The sequence below is a fragment of the Vanessa atalanta genome, chromosome 1 (genome assembly GCF_905147765.1).
Source record: "Vanessa atalanta chromosome 1, ilVanAtal1.2, whole genome shotgun sequence".
Taxonomy (NCBI): Eukaryota; Metazoa; Arthropoda; class Insecta; order Lepidoptera; family Nymphalidae; genus Vanessa; species Vanessa atalanta.
Window position 1 is genome coordinate 6,275,166 of NC_061871.1, and position 20,616 is coordinate 6,295,781.

The following is a 20,616-nucleotide window of genomic DNA, read 5'->3' on the forward strand; positions in this document are numbered from 1 at the left end:
CGAAAACCTTCTCCTCAAAGGGAGAGGAGGCCTTAGCCCAGCAGTAGGAAATTTAGAGGCTGTTATTTATAATAAAAATGTAATATCAAAAGCTGTCAACGCATTGGCCGTGACCCTGCAAAAATGCATGGGCTTTAATTACTTAGCACCAGGTGACCAGTGCGCTCGTTTGCTTGAAAACGAAACATGAAAAACATGCTTCGTATTCTATACGTTCCCAAACCCAACATTTACATCTCGATAAATTGCATTCGCTTTTCATCCGTCACTCACTAATAGTCTACACTCCGATCCATACATGACAACATCAAACCGATGGCAGGCTTTATATATAGTTTCCCTTTAGTGAGGTTACTATGAACATTGATAAATATATAATGTGACATATCAAAGCCTGTAACATTAAACTATTTCAATGACATGTAATACATAACCTACACCGGTAGGATTAACAGGATGAAATTTCTTTTCCTAAATAGGTTATATGTTGGATGAAAGTTTGTATGCAATTTCGTCGTTTACGATTTAAGAAATATGGGAGTCAGCATTTAATCTTATGTTAAAGTTACTGTTAAAGCGTTTCTGATTATTCATCACCCAAGAGGGTGAAATTGGTGATGAAAGTCGTATCTAAGTTCGTGACTTTTGAAACTTGAAATAGGTGTTTAATAAAGGTCAGTAGTTAAAGCGCTTACGAAGATTCATCCCAGGGAATGAAATTTTACCTTTTCTTAATGTAGAATCATGGAAAGTAGTATTTGGCGTTCTGTTTATAAGTAAAACATCAATATTGCTGTGTTTTCTGATGGTATAAACCAACGATTATAGGACTCAAATTGAATTATAATCCAGAAAATACTTCATCTGAAATATATTGTTCAATAATAAATATTTTAACCTATATACAATAATTAATAGAGCCTACAACGTATGCAAAAGTGAGCTTATTATCGATACGAGAGGATCATATAACAACACGAGCGAAACAGATAAATTGGTCAATTTTGTATTCAAATTATTAACAATTCTATTTATCAAAATGATACATAAATATGAAAAACCTCAGTATATATCTCTACATAATGTAGAGTTCATTATTAATATTTGATTTGCTGTTCATCAAAATAAATTACAGCTCTTACTAGCTTAATGTATTAATTAGTAACCCCTTTGTAATTTTACATTTAAAAGCGTTAAAATATCGTGCATCCGGAGGATTTACCGAGTTTTACGCATAATAACTCAAGCAAAATAATCTTTGCTTCGAGGCCCTTAACAGGTATAGATGGAAGAGCCTATTTACATATATTTAAATTGCTAATAATAAAATCTGCATTTTATTCGCGAACGTGAACAAATACGAAAGAAAATACAATTTTGTGCTTAAGTTAAGTTTCTTTTGTAATTATTTAAAAAAAATCGAAATTAACCGATAACATTGAAATATGTTATATTCCACCTGTGTATGCTGTGAATTCACTCAAACGATGTCAAAGTTGTTCGAGTAAGATCAATACTCGTGTTTGAAGACGCTCTACATACTTATCGGCGATCGGACGTCCAACGGATGGCGTTCCGAACTACACAATTGTTGTCACAGCAGGTACATATCGAGACTGGATCGCAGTAAATTGTAATGGTGGCCTGACCCCTCGCAATCGGTCGAGTCACCGGGGTGGAATTAAACGATTTATCGTCACGGACTCCGATTTTCAGGGATCCCTGTCACAAATACTGTTGTTATATGGCTCATTCTAAGCGCACATTTTAATTTTGTGTTTACTGGGCAGTTCTTTGAATAAGTGAATGTTTTGTACCCTCATATTTTATACCGGACAATAGGGATTATGGGTGTATATTTATTTTTAATACTAATTCCAATCCATTTTATTTTCAAACATTAATTATAGAAATGTTTTAATGATATAATTACATATTGATGACGTTTCATACCTAAACGTGTATCCTACGTCCATCAGATATAATCAGCTTAATAAGTAACTTCAAATAATTCTGCTATTCTATCGCTCTATTTTATGTGATTAACGTTCCACGTCCATAAAGTTTTAAAGCTCATTATTATGAGAAAAAAGAGGATCCAATAGTTTCCACTAGAATTTTAATTCCATATTTTGGTGGTTGTTATAAAACTTCATAATAACAAAAGCTCGGTCGGACTGCAGTTCTATATGAAGTTGAGTTCAATGTATATAAGTTGTTGTAGTCATTTATTATTCAAAAATAAGAAATAAAAGCTATGATATTTTAATTTATGAATTATATACATTATCTACGTTTACGAAAATAAATTAAACACCTTATTTATATTATACAGTTTATTAAAAAAAAAAAATAAAGATTTTAATATTGCATTAGCGTTGATATTTACTCGCAAAAATTATTTATTTCGCCTTGGATTTAGAAGCTTTCAGCAATCATATTTCAATGCGCCTCATTCCGTGTGCGACTCCATAGGGATAATATATCAACCCCAATTTATTTTCTTCAGTAACCTTTCATAACCTCGTATTCTCTGTCCACTCGTGTGGTTCCGTAAGACGATAATATATTTTTTTTTAATTATTATTACGGACACACTTTGTAATACGTTTATGAAAGTGATATTTATTATGTTTAACAATATGTTAAACTTCTTTGTGTAGATCACGCATGGCAAATCTTCAAATGGAGTTTTCCAGGTAGTGTATGCGAATTTCTTCAGATAGAAACGGGTATTCAAAACACGTCTCTCGCTGCGGGGAGACGAGATACAAATCCTCGGGGATGCAAAGAATCTGTTCGCAGCGTACACTTTTATGTTCACCTTAGCCTTATTTATACGCGATTGAATGAAAAATATGTGCATGATCGCATGTCATGTTGATATCATACTTTTATAACTTCAGTTAGAGATTTTATGAAAAAAATCACAAAGAGAACTATAGTTACTATGTAATTTTGCCTTGGAAATTATTTGTTGCATTGGCACTTTTGAATATTATATTATACAGTAATTAACTATATTTTATGATATGTAATAAATAAGTATTTGTTCTATTTTCTATTTATTACTTGTATAATTCAACGAAAGGTTTATTTTCCTCAAATAAAATGCATTTTTAAAGACATTTTTATCGATAAAAAATCATTTCTAAGAAAAACTATTCACAATTATGTGAAATCCGTTGGATAACTTTCATAAACTTCATAAAGTAATATTATATACGTTACATTTCGAATAGTATATCCTGGAAAATGAATGTATTCCTACGGGAGAGCAAAAAAATGTGTCGCCCACCAAACAAATTAAAAAGTATAAAGCCCACGCGACTAAGTCCCGGCTCAGCTCGACAAACACTCTATGTGAATAGAAATCGAAGTATTCTTGATTTTTAGAGATAAATTATGATTATATTGAATCTGCTCAAAATATTTTCTTTTTTTAATAATTACACTGATAAAAATACATAAAATAGAAACATTGTTTTTACAATATATGTGTAAAAAAAATAAAACATTATTACCGTTATATGTATATAACTGATAAAATCTCGCTCCGAGCGAATGTAATTGAAAACGCTTAAAATCATAAAGAGATTCCTTGATAATAGAGAAATTTCAAAGAATGTGATAGGAACTTTAGGGTAACGAATGAAAAATATTTTTACACGAAGCGCCACTAGCTCTACGAGCACTTTGCTTTCACAATATCAGCTTTTAATAAAGTGATAAAACGTTTGCACCAAACACGCGATGCTCTTTATAATTTCTTGTAGTTATTTCACACTATTTTTCCAACATAATTTTATAGTTAATAACGTCGAACATATTCAATATTTTACAGTGTTCCTGGTTGTGTTACTAGAATATTAGATTAACATTTCGATATTAAAATGATGTTCTATTAATAGAAGCGATTATGGATTTATCATTAATTAGCAACAAATTCTATTTGAATTAATTATGTATGATTAGACAACTCTATATATTTATACTAAACCAATTCAGATAAAATTATTTTATAATTTAAAAGGTATAAAAGATAATTATGCACAAAAAAAATATATTTTTATCAACTACCCCCAAAATTTATGAAAGTTAAGAAAATATTTATCATTGTAATACGAGATTATATGTATTTACGTAGGGATAATGTTTTATTATATTATTTAAGAAACGATAAAGAAGAATGTATATAATATATTTTTGTACCAAATGTTTATATATTGGAAAGCACTTGATCCTTTCAATAACAACATCTCTTCTCAATTTCTTAGAACCGCAAGATCCTACGTGATCCGGATCAATGAGATGATTCACTGTATCCTCTCATCATCCTTTAATTCACAAAAAGGATATATTTTATTAAGAGAGAGATTTTACATTATATTATCGACAATATATTCATAAAAATGTACCACGTGATTGATTATTATCAACGACCTCCTTTGTTTATCACATTATTAACATTACATTAACAGCCTGTAAATTTCCCAGTGCTGAATTAAGGCCTCCTCTCCCTTTGAGGAGAAGGTTTAGAGCATTTTCACGACGCTGCTCCAATGCTAGTTGGTGGAATACACATGTGGCAGAATTTCGTTGAAATTAGACACATGCAGGTTTCCTCACGATGTTTTCCTTCACTGCCGAGCACGAGATAATAAAATAATAATAATAAATATTGGACAACATCACATACATTACTCTGATCCCAATGTAAGTAGCTAAAGCACTTGTGTTATGGAAATCAGAAGTAACGACGGTACCACAAACACCCAGACCCAAGACAACGTAGAAAACTAATGAACTTTTTCTACATCGACTCGGCCGGGAATCGAACCCAGGACCTCGGAGTGGCGTACCCATGAAAACCGGTGTACACACTACTCGACCATGGAGGTCGTCAAATGAATTATAAACACAAATTAAGCACATGAAAATTTAGTGGTGCTTGCCTGGGTTTGAACCCGAAATCTTCGGATAAGATGCACGCGTTCTAACCACTGGGCCATCTCGGCTCTTTCGCTCATCGCTTTAACCTTTAATCTTTATGAAGTTTTATATATTCATTCAAAACGACAATAATTTTAAAATGCCAATATGTTACTGATTCGTTCCACGTGATACGCTGAAAAATTTCCCTTTAACGACAGTTAAAACACTGGTTTAACGGTTTCTTTTATTTCTACTACGTGTTCCTTCTTTTTATTTCTTTTAATGATAGATTTTTAAGAAACCGTTTATATCCTGCTATAAATAGAAATATTGCTATATATATATATACATATTATTTATTATGTATTTATAGTAATCGACCTATAAGTAAAATCTAAAATTAAAAAAAAATAAATAATTATTATTTCGTCAAATAATATGTCTAAGTGCACACAATATTACATCATAACAAATTTGTTTTAATAAACACTTATTGTTTCGCTTCGTTGCTTATAATCCCTTTTTATGCTTAAAACGTAATTGTGTTCCAAAAATATAAAATATTGTTTTATAAAATTGAAATTAAAACACGCTATTGAATAACTGTATAAACCATATTGAGACCAAATTCAAGTTCTTTAATCATACTTATAGAAGAGTACCACTACCCCCCTTCTAATCTCCTCCTCTATCAGCTCTTATGGTGTCAAGTTATAGTGTTATCATTCGAATAGCAAAGCTTCAAATCATTACGACAGGTAGACGCATATTGAAACCAATTTCCAAGAATTATTTACATGCTAAGTTTGTTATTGAAACTAATAAAAATCGTGCAAAAATAGCTTTAGGGTTTAAGCAAAATATTCAGTCCTAACACATTTTGCTTAATATCTATTGCTTATTTTTCCCCCTCATAATGCCTCGGGGGATTCCGGTGGTTCGCGTGATTTATGGCTTATGCAAAGAATGAGAGGATATTTTCTACACCATAATTCAGCCTAGTTGAGATTAGAGGCGGACCAAAGGATGATATATCAATCTGTTTTATGTGTGAATACTTTTTCTTCTGTGACCTCGTTTATTTGTTGCGGATGTTACATTGTTCGCTCGTTCCGTCAAACGTTTTCTTTTATACAATTTGATATTTTACTTCAATAGAAACTCAATAGTACGATAGGAATTGGCTAAGAAGTTTTCCTTCGAAGAATTCTTGAGACAGATAACCCATTGTATCGATATTTTATTTAGAATCTATGAATTAACGATGTTATTTATTTTTCATAGATAAATATTTATTTTCTTAAAAATACGAGAATGATTTTATTACAACGGATATATATATATATATGGCTTGATCTATTTAAAAAAAGGGATTTATTTTTCTTGTTTTAAGTACATGTTCGTTTATTTTACCGTAGAATGTTTTTATTTAGTCATAATAATTATATGAATTATTATTTGAATCTAAAGAATCTACAACCATTGACAATATTTGATCTGTGTTTCACAATTAAATTACGACTCAAAACAATTTTATATTATTTGATATACAAATATTCTACTTAATATTTTCTAAGAGCCCTTTAGGTTCGCTTATATGTAATAAAACAAAGGATGTCTTTATTTCAAGTTATTTATACGGCCTTCATTTTTAGCTCGATTATATTGTCAATTAATCTTATATTATCTTTATCAGCATTAATTATGCTATGAATTTTTAAGCAATTTTTAAATTATTCATCTTTTTCGGGGATTTTAAACGAGACAATTGGATTTATTTAAAGCGTAGTGTATAAACACTGGCAACACAAACAGTTACTGAAAATATATCTACAGAAGAAAAAAAAAATGTTTGCCTGACCCGTGATTTGAACCCTATACCTGAAGATCTGCAACTATATACGCTAGATACTTGACCATATAAGAGGGCCGAAATATATTCATACATGGATTTTAATATTACAGAACAATAGTAAAAATGTAACTCATGGAAGGCACGTATTTGTATTAAATAGAGGTTACGTTTTGATATTCTAAAAATAACGATTAGTTTTGCTACTCGTTCCACGTTCTGCTCGCTATTTCAACAATTCTATAGAATAAATTGGTCCGCGATGTCCTATTTCAATGCTTCAATATATTTTGCTGTGTCACCAAATGCCCCGACGGTAAATCGACTTAGAGTCTTCATAATGCTACATTTACATGAATACATTAAAAAAATGTTTTTCTCAGCTGTATCACATGTGTTGATGTCATGTCATTGTAGTTCGGAAAACATAGTCCAATATTGGGCGTATTCAGTGTATTCGCCTCCCATTCGGTCACCTTCTAGCATGTAAATCTGTCTGCTCCTACAATTATACATCTTTCGACATAATGGCGCAACTTTATAAAACATAAACGTTAACCTTAAAACATTATCTGAGATAAATTGTGTAAAGATGATACATTTTTTTAAACAAGGAATTTTTATTTTAAGAACCCTTTTCCAATGCATTTACTTTTCAATGCTCGTCTCAAATCAAGTTTAAACTACTGCTAGAAGTACTCACGACGTAACACAAAAATTAAAATCAAAGAATCCGATTACCCCCTTTTTACTTGGGACAATCCCTATCAGATGTACCTGAAATACATATAGATGCATTATATCTAAATAATCCTCTAACCAGCCTGCATCCGTGCCCATGAGCCTAGGATTGTTCACCACACACCCACTCAAGAGTATGTAGCATGCATAAGCGATCCCATGGCGTGGCTACGGCGGGTAAGGTATCGCAGGCTTTTATACGTTGAGGAATCATACGTGGCTGCATTTTGTAGGAGCACGTATATAGGTACATTAAATTTCCAACGTCATAAAAAAATGTTTGTCATGGTTAAGAATTTTAAATATACAATATATTTAGAGCCAAGTATCAATAACTCCCATTTTTAAATACAAACAAAAACATATTAGGATCCGGTCCAAAATATTTGTGTTTATAATTCATCTCGTGCTCGGCGGTGAAGGAAAACATCGTGAGGAAACCTGCCTGTGTCTAATTTATTCCGCCAACCCGCATTGGAGCAGCGTGATGGAATATGCTCCAAACCTTCTCCTTAAAGGGAGAGGAGGCCTTTATCCCAGCAGTGGGACATTTACGGGCTGCTAATGCTAAAAAAAAAAGAAAAAAAGGATCCGGCCCAAAATATACCCAAAGTAATTGTTTTCTTTTTATTCTATTTTTTATTTCTTTTCTATTTTCGTCGAAATTACTCATGAACTATATTTTCTAATAAACAAGATCGTGATCGATGTTCTAAAGAATAAAATTTGTAACTACTCGGCCGTATTCATTCGAGTGTAAGTTCGCTGGAATAGTTACTAAATCACTATCTATAAAATGCTCTTATCAAACTACCGATAAAACAGGTTCCTTGCGATATTACATTGATCTTACACTAATTGGTATCTGATATTGGAAATAACAAACGCAGTCTTAACGTAAATTTTGTGTTAAATGTAACATTAAATGTAAACATAGCTTTATTACCATTAATCTATCTACAACAAGCCTTATTCAATATTCTCGCTGTGTTGTTTGTTTGTATAATTAGTATAATATTGTAACGTGAAGTTTATGCTTTTATATTTTATATAGTACTTTCTTTTGTTTACAAGGCATCGTTGATATTTTATTTTTTTTGTAAATCATATGGATAGAAAAATAAGGCAACACTCGCTTATGAAAAATGATGTTGTACATAAAGTAATCGTATAGCTCTTAACTTAAACTGATCACTCGGTCGGATGAACATGATTCGTAGACATTTTTTATCCAATTCACTAGTAGAGTAAATTATTCAACTAAGACTTACCATGCCGTGCGTCGCTAATATCTATCCAACGGAATCCCTTTGACGTGCTTAAATATAGTAAAATAAAAATTTCAAAAGGTGTGCACACATATCGTTTTTTTTTTTTTTATTTAAGTTAAGCATTGGGAAAATACATTAGAATTGAATAAGTTATCATAATTTTATATTAAGCAAAATATACTGTCCCTTATAGTAAGAAATAGTGATTTAAAACACAGCCTGGGCTATTTCTTCTAAAAAGGTTCTACTTGTTTAATGTTACAACGGAGCAACTATATTTCATGAGTAAATATACCCTTCGGATACGTTATCTAATATTTAGTTTTAGTGTGTAGGTTCAGGACTGTCCAAACAAAGTAAATATATCATAAAAAAATTGAGTAAACAGACCTGCCTTACTAGGTTGTATACAATAATAATCCAACAGACATTCGAAGTGACATCAAAGTCGAATTATTCAAAGAGACCAGATGAAAAAATACTTACTTTTTGTATACATATAATAATAATAATAAATATTGGACAACATCACATACATTACTCTGATCCCAATTTAAGTAGCTAAAGCACTTGTGTTATGGAAAATCAGAAATAACGACGTTACCCAAGAAAACATAGAAAACTAATGAACCCCTTTTTTTTCTACATCGACTCGGCCGAGAATCGAACCCGGGACCTCGGAGTGACGTACCCATGTAAACCGGTGTACACACTACTCGACCATGGAGGTCGTTGAATGTTATATTATATTATATGTTATATATTATTTTACATGTGACGGTAGGATACAACGGAAGGATGATTAGTAATCCAGTGATAGTAAAAACAAGTAAAAAAATCGAATGTTTCGAGAAAGATTACAATCAATAAAAAAATAATTTTGATAATAATAAACAAAAAATAATCATTTATTTATTCATTTCTTCTATAGTTCCTGTTATGTCATAAGTCATAATCACTTACATGAATGAATATTTTATTATTTAAACTCGATTTAAAAAATCGAAAAGAAAAAACTTTTTTTATGTTGAATAATTTATGTTTAATTTTTAATGTATGTAATTTTAAATTGAGTTAAAATTAAATGATTAATTTATTTTTTACATCTAAATATTATCTGATTTAGAAAACGTTCTTTCATAATATATGTTATTGAAAAATATATATCTCGCTTATATATATTATATATGTAAAACCTGGTATTTGAACTCTCGCTTTTTTACTTTAAATATCTTAATTCATCGTTTCATTTCATTCGTAGTAATAGTAATGCTTAATTTAATAAATTAAATATCACCGTGTCATTTTAAAATGAATTACTTTACATACTCAAGGAATTCAATAAAGTTATCAGTCATAAGGAATTTCAGAAATAAAACAAGATAGTATCTGCAGTCTCATTTAATTTATCATTTGTATTAACTAATATAGGTACATCAAAACACACATGCGTAACAAATTAGATCGGAAGATATGTTAAGAACCAGTGACACAACACACTACTATAGGTCGCTTATAGCTGTACTTCAACCGCCCGGACTTGAATCCGGACGAAAAAAACCGTCAAACCTATTTGTAACCGTTCAAACTAAAAATAAAGTGCGGCTGATCGTATATGTCTAGCGGCACTATTAATGAACTATTTTAGCCAATATCAAATATTTCATTTCAGATACAAAACAAATTCAGGTTTAATATGGACATATTCTTGCGAATAGTCAAATTCGATTAAACACAGTCGGTTAGAAACAGGCCTCACGGCTGGATACTCTCTGCGTACAGAGCGTAAGCAAATATCTACAAATTGAATTTTCCCATCGTCCGAAATATTTCTCGTACCAACGGCAGGAAGCCTAACCTAAATCTAGTATAGAAATGGTTATATCGTCCACCCGCCACGATGTATTACCACTTTAAAAAAGTAGCACTAAAACGCTGTGTAGATATTTTAATATTGTCATTGTTTACTTTTAATTAGCATTTACGTATAATATATTACATGTATACAGCTAGAGTAGAAAATATTATTAATTATTACAAAGCAATTTAAATAAAATTGAGTACAAAATCTCTTTGCTTTTATTATTAATTAATTAGTTTATGCGATATAAACCAAAACTGTTCAAATATACTCACGAACACAATACAATGTTCATTATAAATTCGTAATCGAAATACTGCATTCGAATAAATTTATCAGACTCCAAATTACCCCTTTGAATATTCTATACAGCTGTTTTAAAAATCATAAACTTTCATATAAATTATGGACTTTCAATAAGTAACGATTAAGCATCTTGTAAAAAAATCTAGTCTATAACTATTTACATATATTACAAAACGTTTTTTAAGTACCAGAAGTAAAAAAAAAAAGTATAAAAATAAAATAATATGAAATAATTATATCCGTTTTACGCGAAGCCATACAAAATCAAATGAATGTATAAGAGATATTCGAAATTTTGTAATATGAGTATAATTAATTATCTAGGGAAAATACTTGTACGGTATTTGAAGACATTTCATGTAAATTTTGCTAATAACATTATTTAATATATAATATCTCGAAATCCGTTTTTATTTTACACTATCATCGGAATATAAATAAGCGTAAAAAAATCTTACACAAAATTTATTTTCTACCAAGTGAAATGAAGAAAAGCTGACTTTGAGTTTATTTTATTACAGTTATGTTATGTAATAGTGTTTTTGAATTGCAGACATTTATCAAAATTATCGTATTACTAACGGTTAAATTAACTATTAAAATAACTGTTAAAACCTTTTTGGACGTCCAACCACGAGTCTTACTTTGTGTTATCCCCGATCTCAGGTCACGGGCAATTTAAATTAAAAAAAAACTTATTTTCTTTTTAGAACAAATAAAGATTTTTGTATTTTTAATAATTTTATATATATTAAATAACTGTCTGATATATTCGAATAATAATACATTTATTATAAACTGAATCAAATGAATCTTGACATAAATAAGCGAGCTGTATTTGACTTAGTTTTTTTATTCTCATCAATAAAACTTCAAATCAAAGAAAGTAACAAGCAAGTAGATTAAAGTATACAGAAATGTCATGACAGTACATAAAAATGTCATGATAATCGTCTGCATCGAAGCCACGGCTGGTGATGTATCGTCACGTGCATTATCCTCATGAATCGAAACAGCTATTAAAAAGTACTAAAACGTAAGGTGATTTCTATCGCACCGTCTGAAGGTTCGCGTGACTGTAAATGTTACTTATCTACATTCGAATGTTGTATGGAAGTGTTTTGTGGTTTGTCTAGACATATTTGACTTTACCGTGAGACAGACTCTACAGTCTGTCAGACTTTACACAACCAAAAAACTTCGTATCAGCAACGACAATACTGCTTCATTCTATACGAGTACAGCAAATGTTTTTAATACATATTTCAATACTCAAAACTATTTTTCTTTTAAATAAAATTATAGATTTTTATTTTAGAAACATTTGATAATTGTGTTAAAAAAAATATAACAACAAAATTTAATTTAGAGTCTGGTTTAAAACGAATATTATCGCAGTTAGTGACATTAAAAAAACTAAAGAGAATTAAAATAAGCTTCGTCATATTTAAAACATAATTAATAAGCATATAATATTACACTATATCTAAAATCTAATAAAATCGTCTACTGTACAACTATGGCACTGTTTAAAGTATTATTTTAATTATATATCTTATTTAAAATGGAATGATAACAATGGAATTGCTAAATAATAAACGAGAAGGTAGTTTGTACGGTCTTAATAATATCACCGTATAGTCAAATAGATATTTACTAAGCGCTTCTATTTAATATCGGCGCTTCTCGAGTAAATAAATATTAATAGCGTTACATTTATAATACGGAATGTTAATATTAAAGCCTGTTTAACATCATTTCTTACTTTGAATACCCTTTCTAATATTCATTATTAATTTTCAGCTCTCGTAACTCCCAGATGTAGATTAGTTGCTAAAAAAAAACTCATCCGAGTTCCACTAATTAAATATAATATCATAACAACATATTATAATTTTTTTCAGCACTTACGTACATTGTTCAAAATTCTAATAAACCTCTGATGTGTAAACCGAGCACCGACTTAAGAAGTTTCAATTTTATTTAAAACTACATCCTTAAACTATGAATATAAATTATTATGGCAACATTATCTTTTGGTTATAGATGTGAATACATGTTCTGCTACTTCTTCTTATACACCAGATATATTTAAAATATCTTAAGCAATTATTATAGAATTATGAAACGATTGAGAAACAGTTATGTATCGGTTGGTTGATTTTTTAAGGTGGCGATTTATTCGAAGCGATATTTTTTTGAATATTTCCTATAAAAATAAAGCTTACTGTCCACTATGTTGATTAAGTTGGGTTATACAGCAAAAATTAAAGTGAATAATTGCGTTTCGAACCAGCGTTCATCTTATAAATTTGTAAACTGTGACCACGAAAGAACAATTTAAAATGGTAAGTGTTTAAAGGTGGGACATTCATAAGATACTATTAATATAATCTTCAATTTGCGCTGCGTAATGCGACATTTTTCGCGTGTCTATGTGAATAGATTTAAATGTCAATGAACTGTATTTAAAGTATATAAAACACAATTTCAGTTACTTTATTGATATTGACGATTTGCTAAAACACTAATAACAATCTATGTGCCTTTATGCACGGTATTACATAAAGATGACGGTTACGCCTCGTATATACACTAATACTATGTAAACACAAAAAATAATACTTATTAATTCACCCTTTGAAAGATATGATTCAGATATGACAATGTGTTTAATTAACAATTCTTATCAATAAACTTCGCTGACCACTAACCAGATAGCTTCCAAATTAGTCACTCCACGAGTTTCAATGAACACACTACACTTGCTACAGCAAAGTAAAGCAACGACGAACGCGCCGTCCGAATGAAATCGCTGTAAATATCGCTGTACATCGTAGTGTATTCAGTGGACGATCAGCTTTATTTGCTTGATTAGTCACAATATCGTACCATGGACATCGGTCGTATAGGCGCCTTGACGTCGACGTGTCGGCCTCCGGACTTCACGCTCGCAATACAACCGCGTAGTCCCGAGTAGAGAGCCGGCGGTAGTCCCAGCGGTAGCGAAGGAGCTCCGCCTATTAAAACGTCAAATTAATTCACTTCATAAAACAAAATGGATAATGGAACAAACGTTCTCTGGAATAAGATTATTGCGCGCTTAAAAAAAACAATGACCAATGTTTCTATACTGGTTTTGCCTTTTTTGCTTTGTCGGAGCTGACGCTTATAGTTTTTGACGGGTATTTAAATCGTTTTATACAAATTCGATAATGGTATATAACTATAGAAGGCTACAAAAAGTAATTGTTTTGTGGTAAACGAATCGATGAAATAGTAGAGTACTTATTCAGTTTCATGTAAATTGAACTTGCTATTCAATTATTAGTTAATTGTAGACTGCCTATAACAAAAACGATTTTCGAAGGAAAATTACTAGTTATAATATTTTCATATTTATAAACATGAAGTTGTTTTGAACTCACCAATCCACAGCTTAGGATTCGCTTTCGAGGGTACCAGCAGCGACTGCGAGTAGCCTCTGACCGGCGGCATGTCGTCCACTTGCAGCATCGCAAGTCTCTTGCGTCGCCTCACTACGGCCGTGTGCCACAATCCGTCGTCCACTCTATCCTGAGACTCCACACTTTGGAACCAGTCCTCGTGTGTGGCGGAGTTTTCCTTTGAATCCGTGTCCGTGTAAATTAATTGTAATTTTCCGTAACTAATTCCGAGTCCGATGAAGTCGCGAGGTCGTATACCGATTTTCCGTCTCCACATCAAGAGGCCAGAGTCGTTATGTGTACGAAATTTGATCTCGTATCTAATGCCACGGAGGCTGCGATTCCTAAAATGTATAATGTATTATATTTCACATTTTTTCAGTGTCATTACGAAATTTATTTTTATTCTACATCAATCTCGATATTTTTATACCATGACATACTTCAAATAAATATATATATACAAAACATTTCATAAAACAATGTGTTAGTAAATCCTTTTTATTATTCTATATAGTTTTTAAAGCTATTATGAATGCATCTGTATGCAAATAATTAACGTTATTGACATGCATAATGGAAAGCAGTGTTTAGAATTTATGCTTTTATGCAAACGACGGATATAGATTCAACTTTTATTATGGCGCCCACTGCGATTTCAACAGTCAGTAGCGGAGGCAGGAATATTTAACACGGGTGTTATGTAATGGTGAAAAAATTTGCTGGAATATATGCAAACAAACCAGGTAATTATATTCGTTTTTTTTTTTGTTAGACATTCTTTTTTAATGGAAATTTGCAAACGCCAACTTCTTTGTGTTTATAATTTTTTTTTCTATGGCAACATTTTGGTGTTCTATAAAAATAAAATTAGTTTTTATACTAGGTATTTAAATAGAGTTTGCGACGATTAAACGATTTTATTGGCAACATTGGTCTGCAATAATGCCAACAATGCAATTCTCTTTCACACGAATGCTCTCGCAGATTATAATATTATCCAGTGGACGGATCGGACCGCATCATATAAAATGCATGAAAACATCCGAACGGATTTCACGTTACGCTCCGACCGCTTCGTCAATAATGTGCGCGTCGCTTAACTAAACGTCAAACTTAATAGCTAGTGATTCGCAACCTTTGTTTCCTATTATCTTGTAGTGATAGACAATCAGCTTTAACTATAGTAAATATTACCTTTAAAATAGAGAAAATATCGAACCGAGATGGCCCAATGGTTAGAACGCGTGCATCTTAACCGATGATTTCGGGTTCCAACGCAGGCAGGCACCACTGAATTTTCATGTGCTTAATTTGTGTTTATAATTCATGTCGTGCTCGGCGGTGAAGGAAAACATCGTGAGGAAACCTGCATGTGACTAATTTCAACGAAATTCTGCCACATGTGTATTCCACCAACCCGCATTGGAGCAGCGTGGTGGAATATGCTCCAAACCTTCTCCTCAAAGGGAGAGGAGGCCTTAGCCCAGCAGTGAGAAATTTACAGACTGCTAATGTAATGTATGTAATGTATCGAAAAGGTAAGTGAAAAAGCACATTAGATTTTTTTCAAATCGATAACACTTGAATGGAATATTAAAAGGTCGAGAAACACTGTCTTAACGAAGTAAGTTAGTTCAGTGAATAACAGTTTGACACAAGTTGATGTCATTGAAAGGACGTTACGAGTTTCGCATATTCCAGCGGTCTGAACCGAGTCACGTACGAGCACTTTGGCGTGATCTGATAGATTCAACTCAATTTACAAAGGCTAATGAAGTCCCACTACTGAAATAAGCTCCGAATGTATAATGCGGGAAGCGTTAATTCACTAAGTCGCAAACTAAATTAAACAATATGTATATTGCATTAAGACGGCGCTCGCTTTATCAGGAAGTGACATTTTAGGGAATACAAATTATTAGTTTGAACACTTACACCGATAAAAGAATACAGACGAAAATCTCCTCGTTTTTTTTTTAAAAACAGTTATAAATTAATAAAATACCAATAGTAATATCAAACATGTACCTCGGACTGATTTTAAAAATTTCATGTCAATTCAGTTTAGATATTTCTAATATACCTTCTAGAATCGACATGTATCAAAAACTTCAAGTGAAATTAAGTGAAAGCTTTAGTAAATAAGACTATATGGTACAATTTTTTCCGCTGCTATTTATTGACATATTTAATATAATCTTCATTATGTTATATTATAATAATGAAATATTTTTTAATCGCTGATCAAAATACCTATAAAAACTTATAACACTATCATTTGAAATCTAGTTTAATAAATTTTATTCATTTACGTAGTATACACACACACACACACACATCAGCCCGCATTCGTCCACTGCTGGACATAGGCCTCTCCAAATGCACGCCACTGTGGTCTTTCTTCGGCAACTTACGTAGTATGCAAAGTTTTAAATTTGTTGGTTGGGCTGTCTTTCGACATAGGCTAATTATGTTAGTTGTGCGTAAATCTTAAGAGTTAGTGTGTGTAAATTATTTTTAAGAGAAAATTATTTACCTAAACTATTTTATATCGAAGGTAGATTCATTAGTACTTATATCTAAAAGTATTACTGAGTACATCCTTCAAATGCTATCTTACGTCATAATTTCCTTCACCATCGTTAGTTTGTAGGCTAGAAAGAGATAAAATTAGTTAGTATAAAATGAAAATAATATTTATATCAGTTAGGACAGAATATGTTGTATTATTGAGAAATGTTAAATGCAAGTTTAAAATTAGTTCAAGGATATATCGACGTAAAACAAAAATTTTGAAAATATATTTTGTCGTAATATAAATGACAAGTAATAGCAACATAGTAAAAAAAACTTTATATCAAGGAAATCCCCCAACTTAAAATTATACGCAGAATATAGGATTGAAAAACAAAGTACAATCGGTGTGATAAAATTGATAATACAATAATCGTAAGCGTTGTAAAATGTGATCAAACGATCCGCATGAATATGGTATAAGCCTTATGCGGTACAGCAATCAAATTATCCATTGATTTATACTTCATTTTTCTGCTAAAATTACTTTATTACTTTGCGGTTACATCTCATAAATATATTTGATAATTAAACAAATCAAACGTATGACAATGTTTAATTAATTTCAATTCGAGTAATAATAAATTGACGCGAAACAATAATGATCGTTATTGTCATAATTGTTTTCATTATTGATAAAACATAACAGATAATGGCAAAAGTAATTTCGTTGCTATTATGAATATTAATTCGTTTCCAACTTACCTGCGGCCGCCCCGACTTCTGTACGAATAATAATTATTTCCGTCGAACTTAATGGGCGCTCCATCGTTTAACATCTCCACTTTTAATTGCACCTCGCAATTCCTTCCCTGGTAACCGTCCAGGCATATACATTTGTATTCGTTCAGCAGAGGTATGCATGTACCATTGTTTTTGCATGGAGTCAGACCTAATTATGCATAAATAATTAATTATTTATGTTATTATAAAATTCAATTCACATCAAAACGATTTACGTGTAAATACCTAGATTTTGATAGGGATTTAAAGGAGACCGATGTCCTTAATGATAGCGATCAAGTTAGACAAGCGATGGTCGTAAACATAACTCATACAATGCACTCACCGTCCCCGCAAGGCGGTCCGGTGTACTTAGTCACGCCGCTCGTAGCGCAAGGCAGTCTATCTTCCTCAGCCACTACAGAACACTTGGCTGTATCCCCTCCGTATAACGATAGTGGATGGCCGTTCACGAAAACTTGTTGCACAGCGCCTATGAAACTGCTGGTCACCCCGGACATTTTGTGAGGACGGACGTAGGCACTGAGAAAGATAACTTATTTCAACGTCGTGAAAGACTACCTATAATAAATCATAAGTGAGATTGATGACTGTCTGATTTTATTTTTTTATTTTAGATATAAATATATGTCTGATTTTATTTGCATTCATTTAATGACAAAAAAGAATGTTTTTGCGTTGTGCCATTTTCCTACCAACTCGTGTTCGCAAATTAAATTTGATTGAAATGGTAAAAAAAATATATTTTACATTCAATACAATTTCCTTTTATTTATTCATAGACTTATTGTATTTCAAAGTAAAACGTGTTTGACAAAAACATTACGTCTGATTCGAGACACTTGAATTTAATGAACGTTGCAATAAAGTAACGGAGCTAACAAATAGTAGGACTTAATTGTGTTACTTCAAGTTGTTATCGATTTAAATAAATCTGTCACGTTTGAATTTTAGAATCGGATCACGAACTAACTAATTGATTCAATGTTTCAAATAGTAAATATTAATTGCTGTCATTAATTATTTAAAACGAACTGTCAAAATTTGACAAATCAATAAGACCTAGTCATATGTAAATATATACTCAAATAAGACTTTAATGAATTAATTTATAAAAAAAAAAACTAAGATTTTAATGCGTTAAATTTATATTCATATTTCAACTAATACTAAGCAGCGGTGAGCGAAAAGTGTCTTAAAAAAAACTTTGAAGTATTGTTGTTAAATTGAATCTCAGATGTTTATTATTTTCCTTAAGAGGAAATATGTTTATTTTAAATAATAGAAATTTAGAAGAAACATACATTCAGTGCAATTACTCACGGTAATGAGCCGATAAACAGTGGTAAGGTGAGTTCAAGGTGTGTGAGCGGGGGCGCGGAGCTGCCGCGCAGTGCGGGTAGCTGGTCGAGCTGCAGGCTGCCGTGACGCCCCGAGCGAGACGCGCGCACCCGATGCCACCTACCTTTCGTAATTGCTACTGGCGACCTGGTAAATACGTACATTGAAATTGAATCGGCAATCAGGTGAAATATCATGACACTAAAAACTGTCTTCATTTAATTATATACATAAGACTTAAAGATAAAACGAAACTTGTATTATTTCAAAAATTTTACTCTGTGTTGAACTGAGAATGTCAATAAACTGTATTCATTAAATAAAAAAAAAACTTAAATGTTGGACTAAAACGCTCTGCTCAGAAATATAACGTCACCACTATCAGTGTTTAAGCTACTAAGTGAAAACTTACTTCGAAGTTCTGAAATAAGTCTACAAAGTTCGTTTTTAAAGTAAAATATACTTTTATCATCACTAGAATAAGATAGTCGTTTAATTACCTTTGCATTACATTTTTCGAATCGAGATACATCTAATTAAATGATGTCATGTTTATTTCATACGATAATTTAAGAAGATAAATTTATACCGGAAAAAAACAATGGGCTGTTCTACTCACCCATATAAATCGTTACTGTAAGAATTATCAAACATAACTAACAGCACCAAAGTGGCAACTTGTAAATGAAATCAGTTCAAACACAACAACAATAAGCATTGCTGCTAGGTGTTAGAATATATGATGACTAGACGGTACCTACCCAGACGCCTTGCTCAAAGCCGTAAAAACCTACCTATCAAAACATTCGTGACATTGTATTCGTTTAAATCACTTGACTAATATATAATTTGAATTAATACAAGTTTGAAATATTAAAGTCCCAAACCTCGTTTGTTATTATAATATCAAACGTCTTAAACATCAAATATAATAACAATTTAACGAGCATAAAGGGAATTCGTCTTTGTATCTTAATATTGTTCGCTTATATATAGCATATATGAAACGTGTCTCAGGCTACTAAGCAGAGTCACTTTAACAGGTCCCTCAGTGTAATTACAATATGGCATTATTCATCACGCTATGAAACAATTAATTCTCACACCAACTCCTCTAAGCCCTGAACTTGCCTGAGATTCTATTTACACCAAGTAATAATAAATAATTGTTCGCGGAACGAGACCGAGTTCATTTAATTCGTTAAATTAATTCTTCGGCCCCTAAGCCTTACTTACGTGATATTGGCGATTCCGCTCCCCAAATTGTACCTAAACTGTAGGTATCCATTAACTAAGTTAATCGCTATAAAATCTCCCCTGGCTTTATTGGACTGGCCGGTGTAAAGGAGCATTCCGGAAAATCGGTTCGTTAAAAACCAAATTTCGATTCGAAACGCTTTTCCTACACCTTCGAGAGGTGGCAATTCGACATAACTGGTCCCGTTGAACTGAGGTGACCATGTTTCTTGGACGACGTTTACGTCTGAAAAAAAATATCTTAATATAAAATATTGATCCAGACTCAGTGGATTAATAAGACAA

General features: G+C 31.7%; 1 protein-coding gene across 2 annotated transcripts in view; it reads right to left on the minus strand.

The window, feature by feature from the left end:
* Positions 1-12,474: 12,474 nt before the first annotated feature.
* Positions 12,475-20,616, minus strand: part of LOC125070593 (agrin-like) — a 55,973-nt gene continuing 47,831 nt past the window's right edge. For both annotated transcript variants that reach the window (XM_047680562.1, XM_047680629.1), the window contains 6 exons: positions 20,311-20,557; positions 19,057-19,221; positions 18,059-18,255; positions 17,695-17,881; positions 14,395-14,756; positions 12,475-13,986 (listed from right to left, as the gene is read on the minus strand). In XM_047680562.1, coding sequence (XP_047536518.1) covers positions 13,841-13,986; positions 14,395-14,756; positions 17,695-17,881; positions 18,059-18,255; positions 19,057-19,221; positions 20,311-20,557 — 1,304 coding nt within the window. In that variant the 3' untranslated portion in view covers positions 12,475-13,840. The remainder of the gene's footprint in view (positions 13,987-14,394; positions 14,757-17,694; positions 17,882-18,058; positions 18,256-19,056; positions 19,222-20,310; positions 20,558-20,616) is intronic.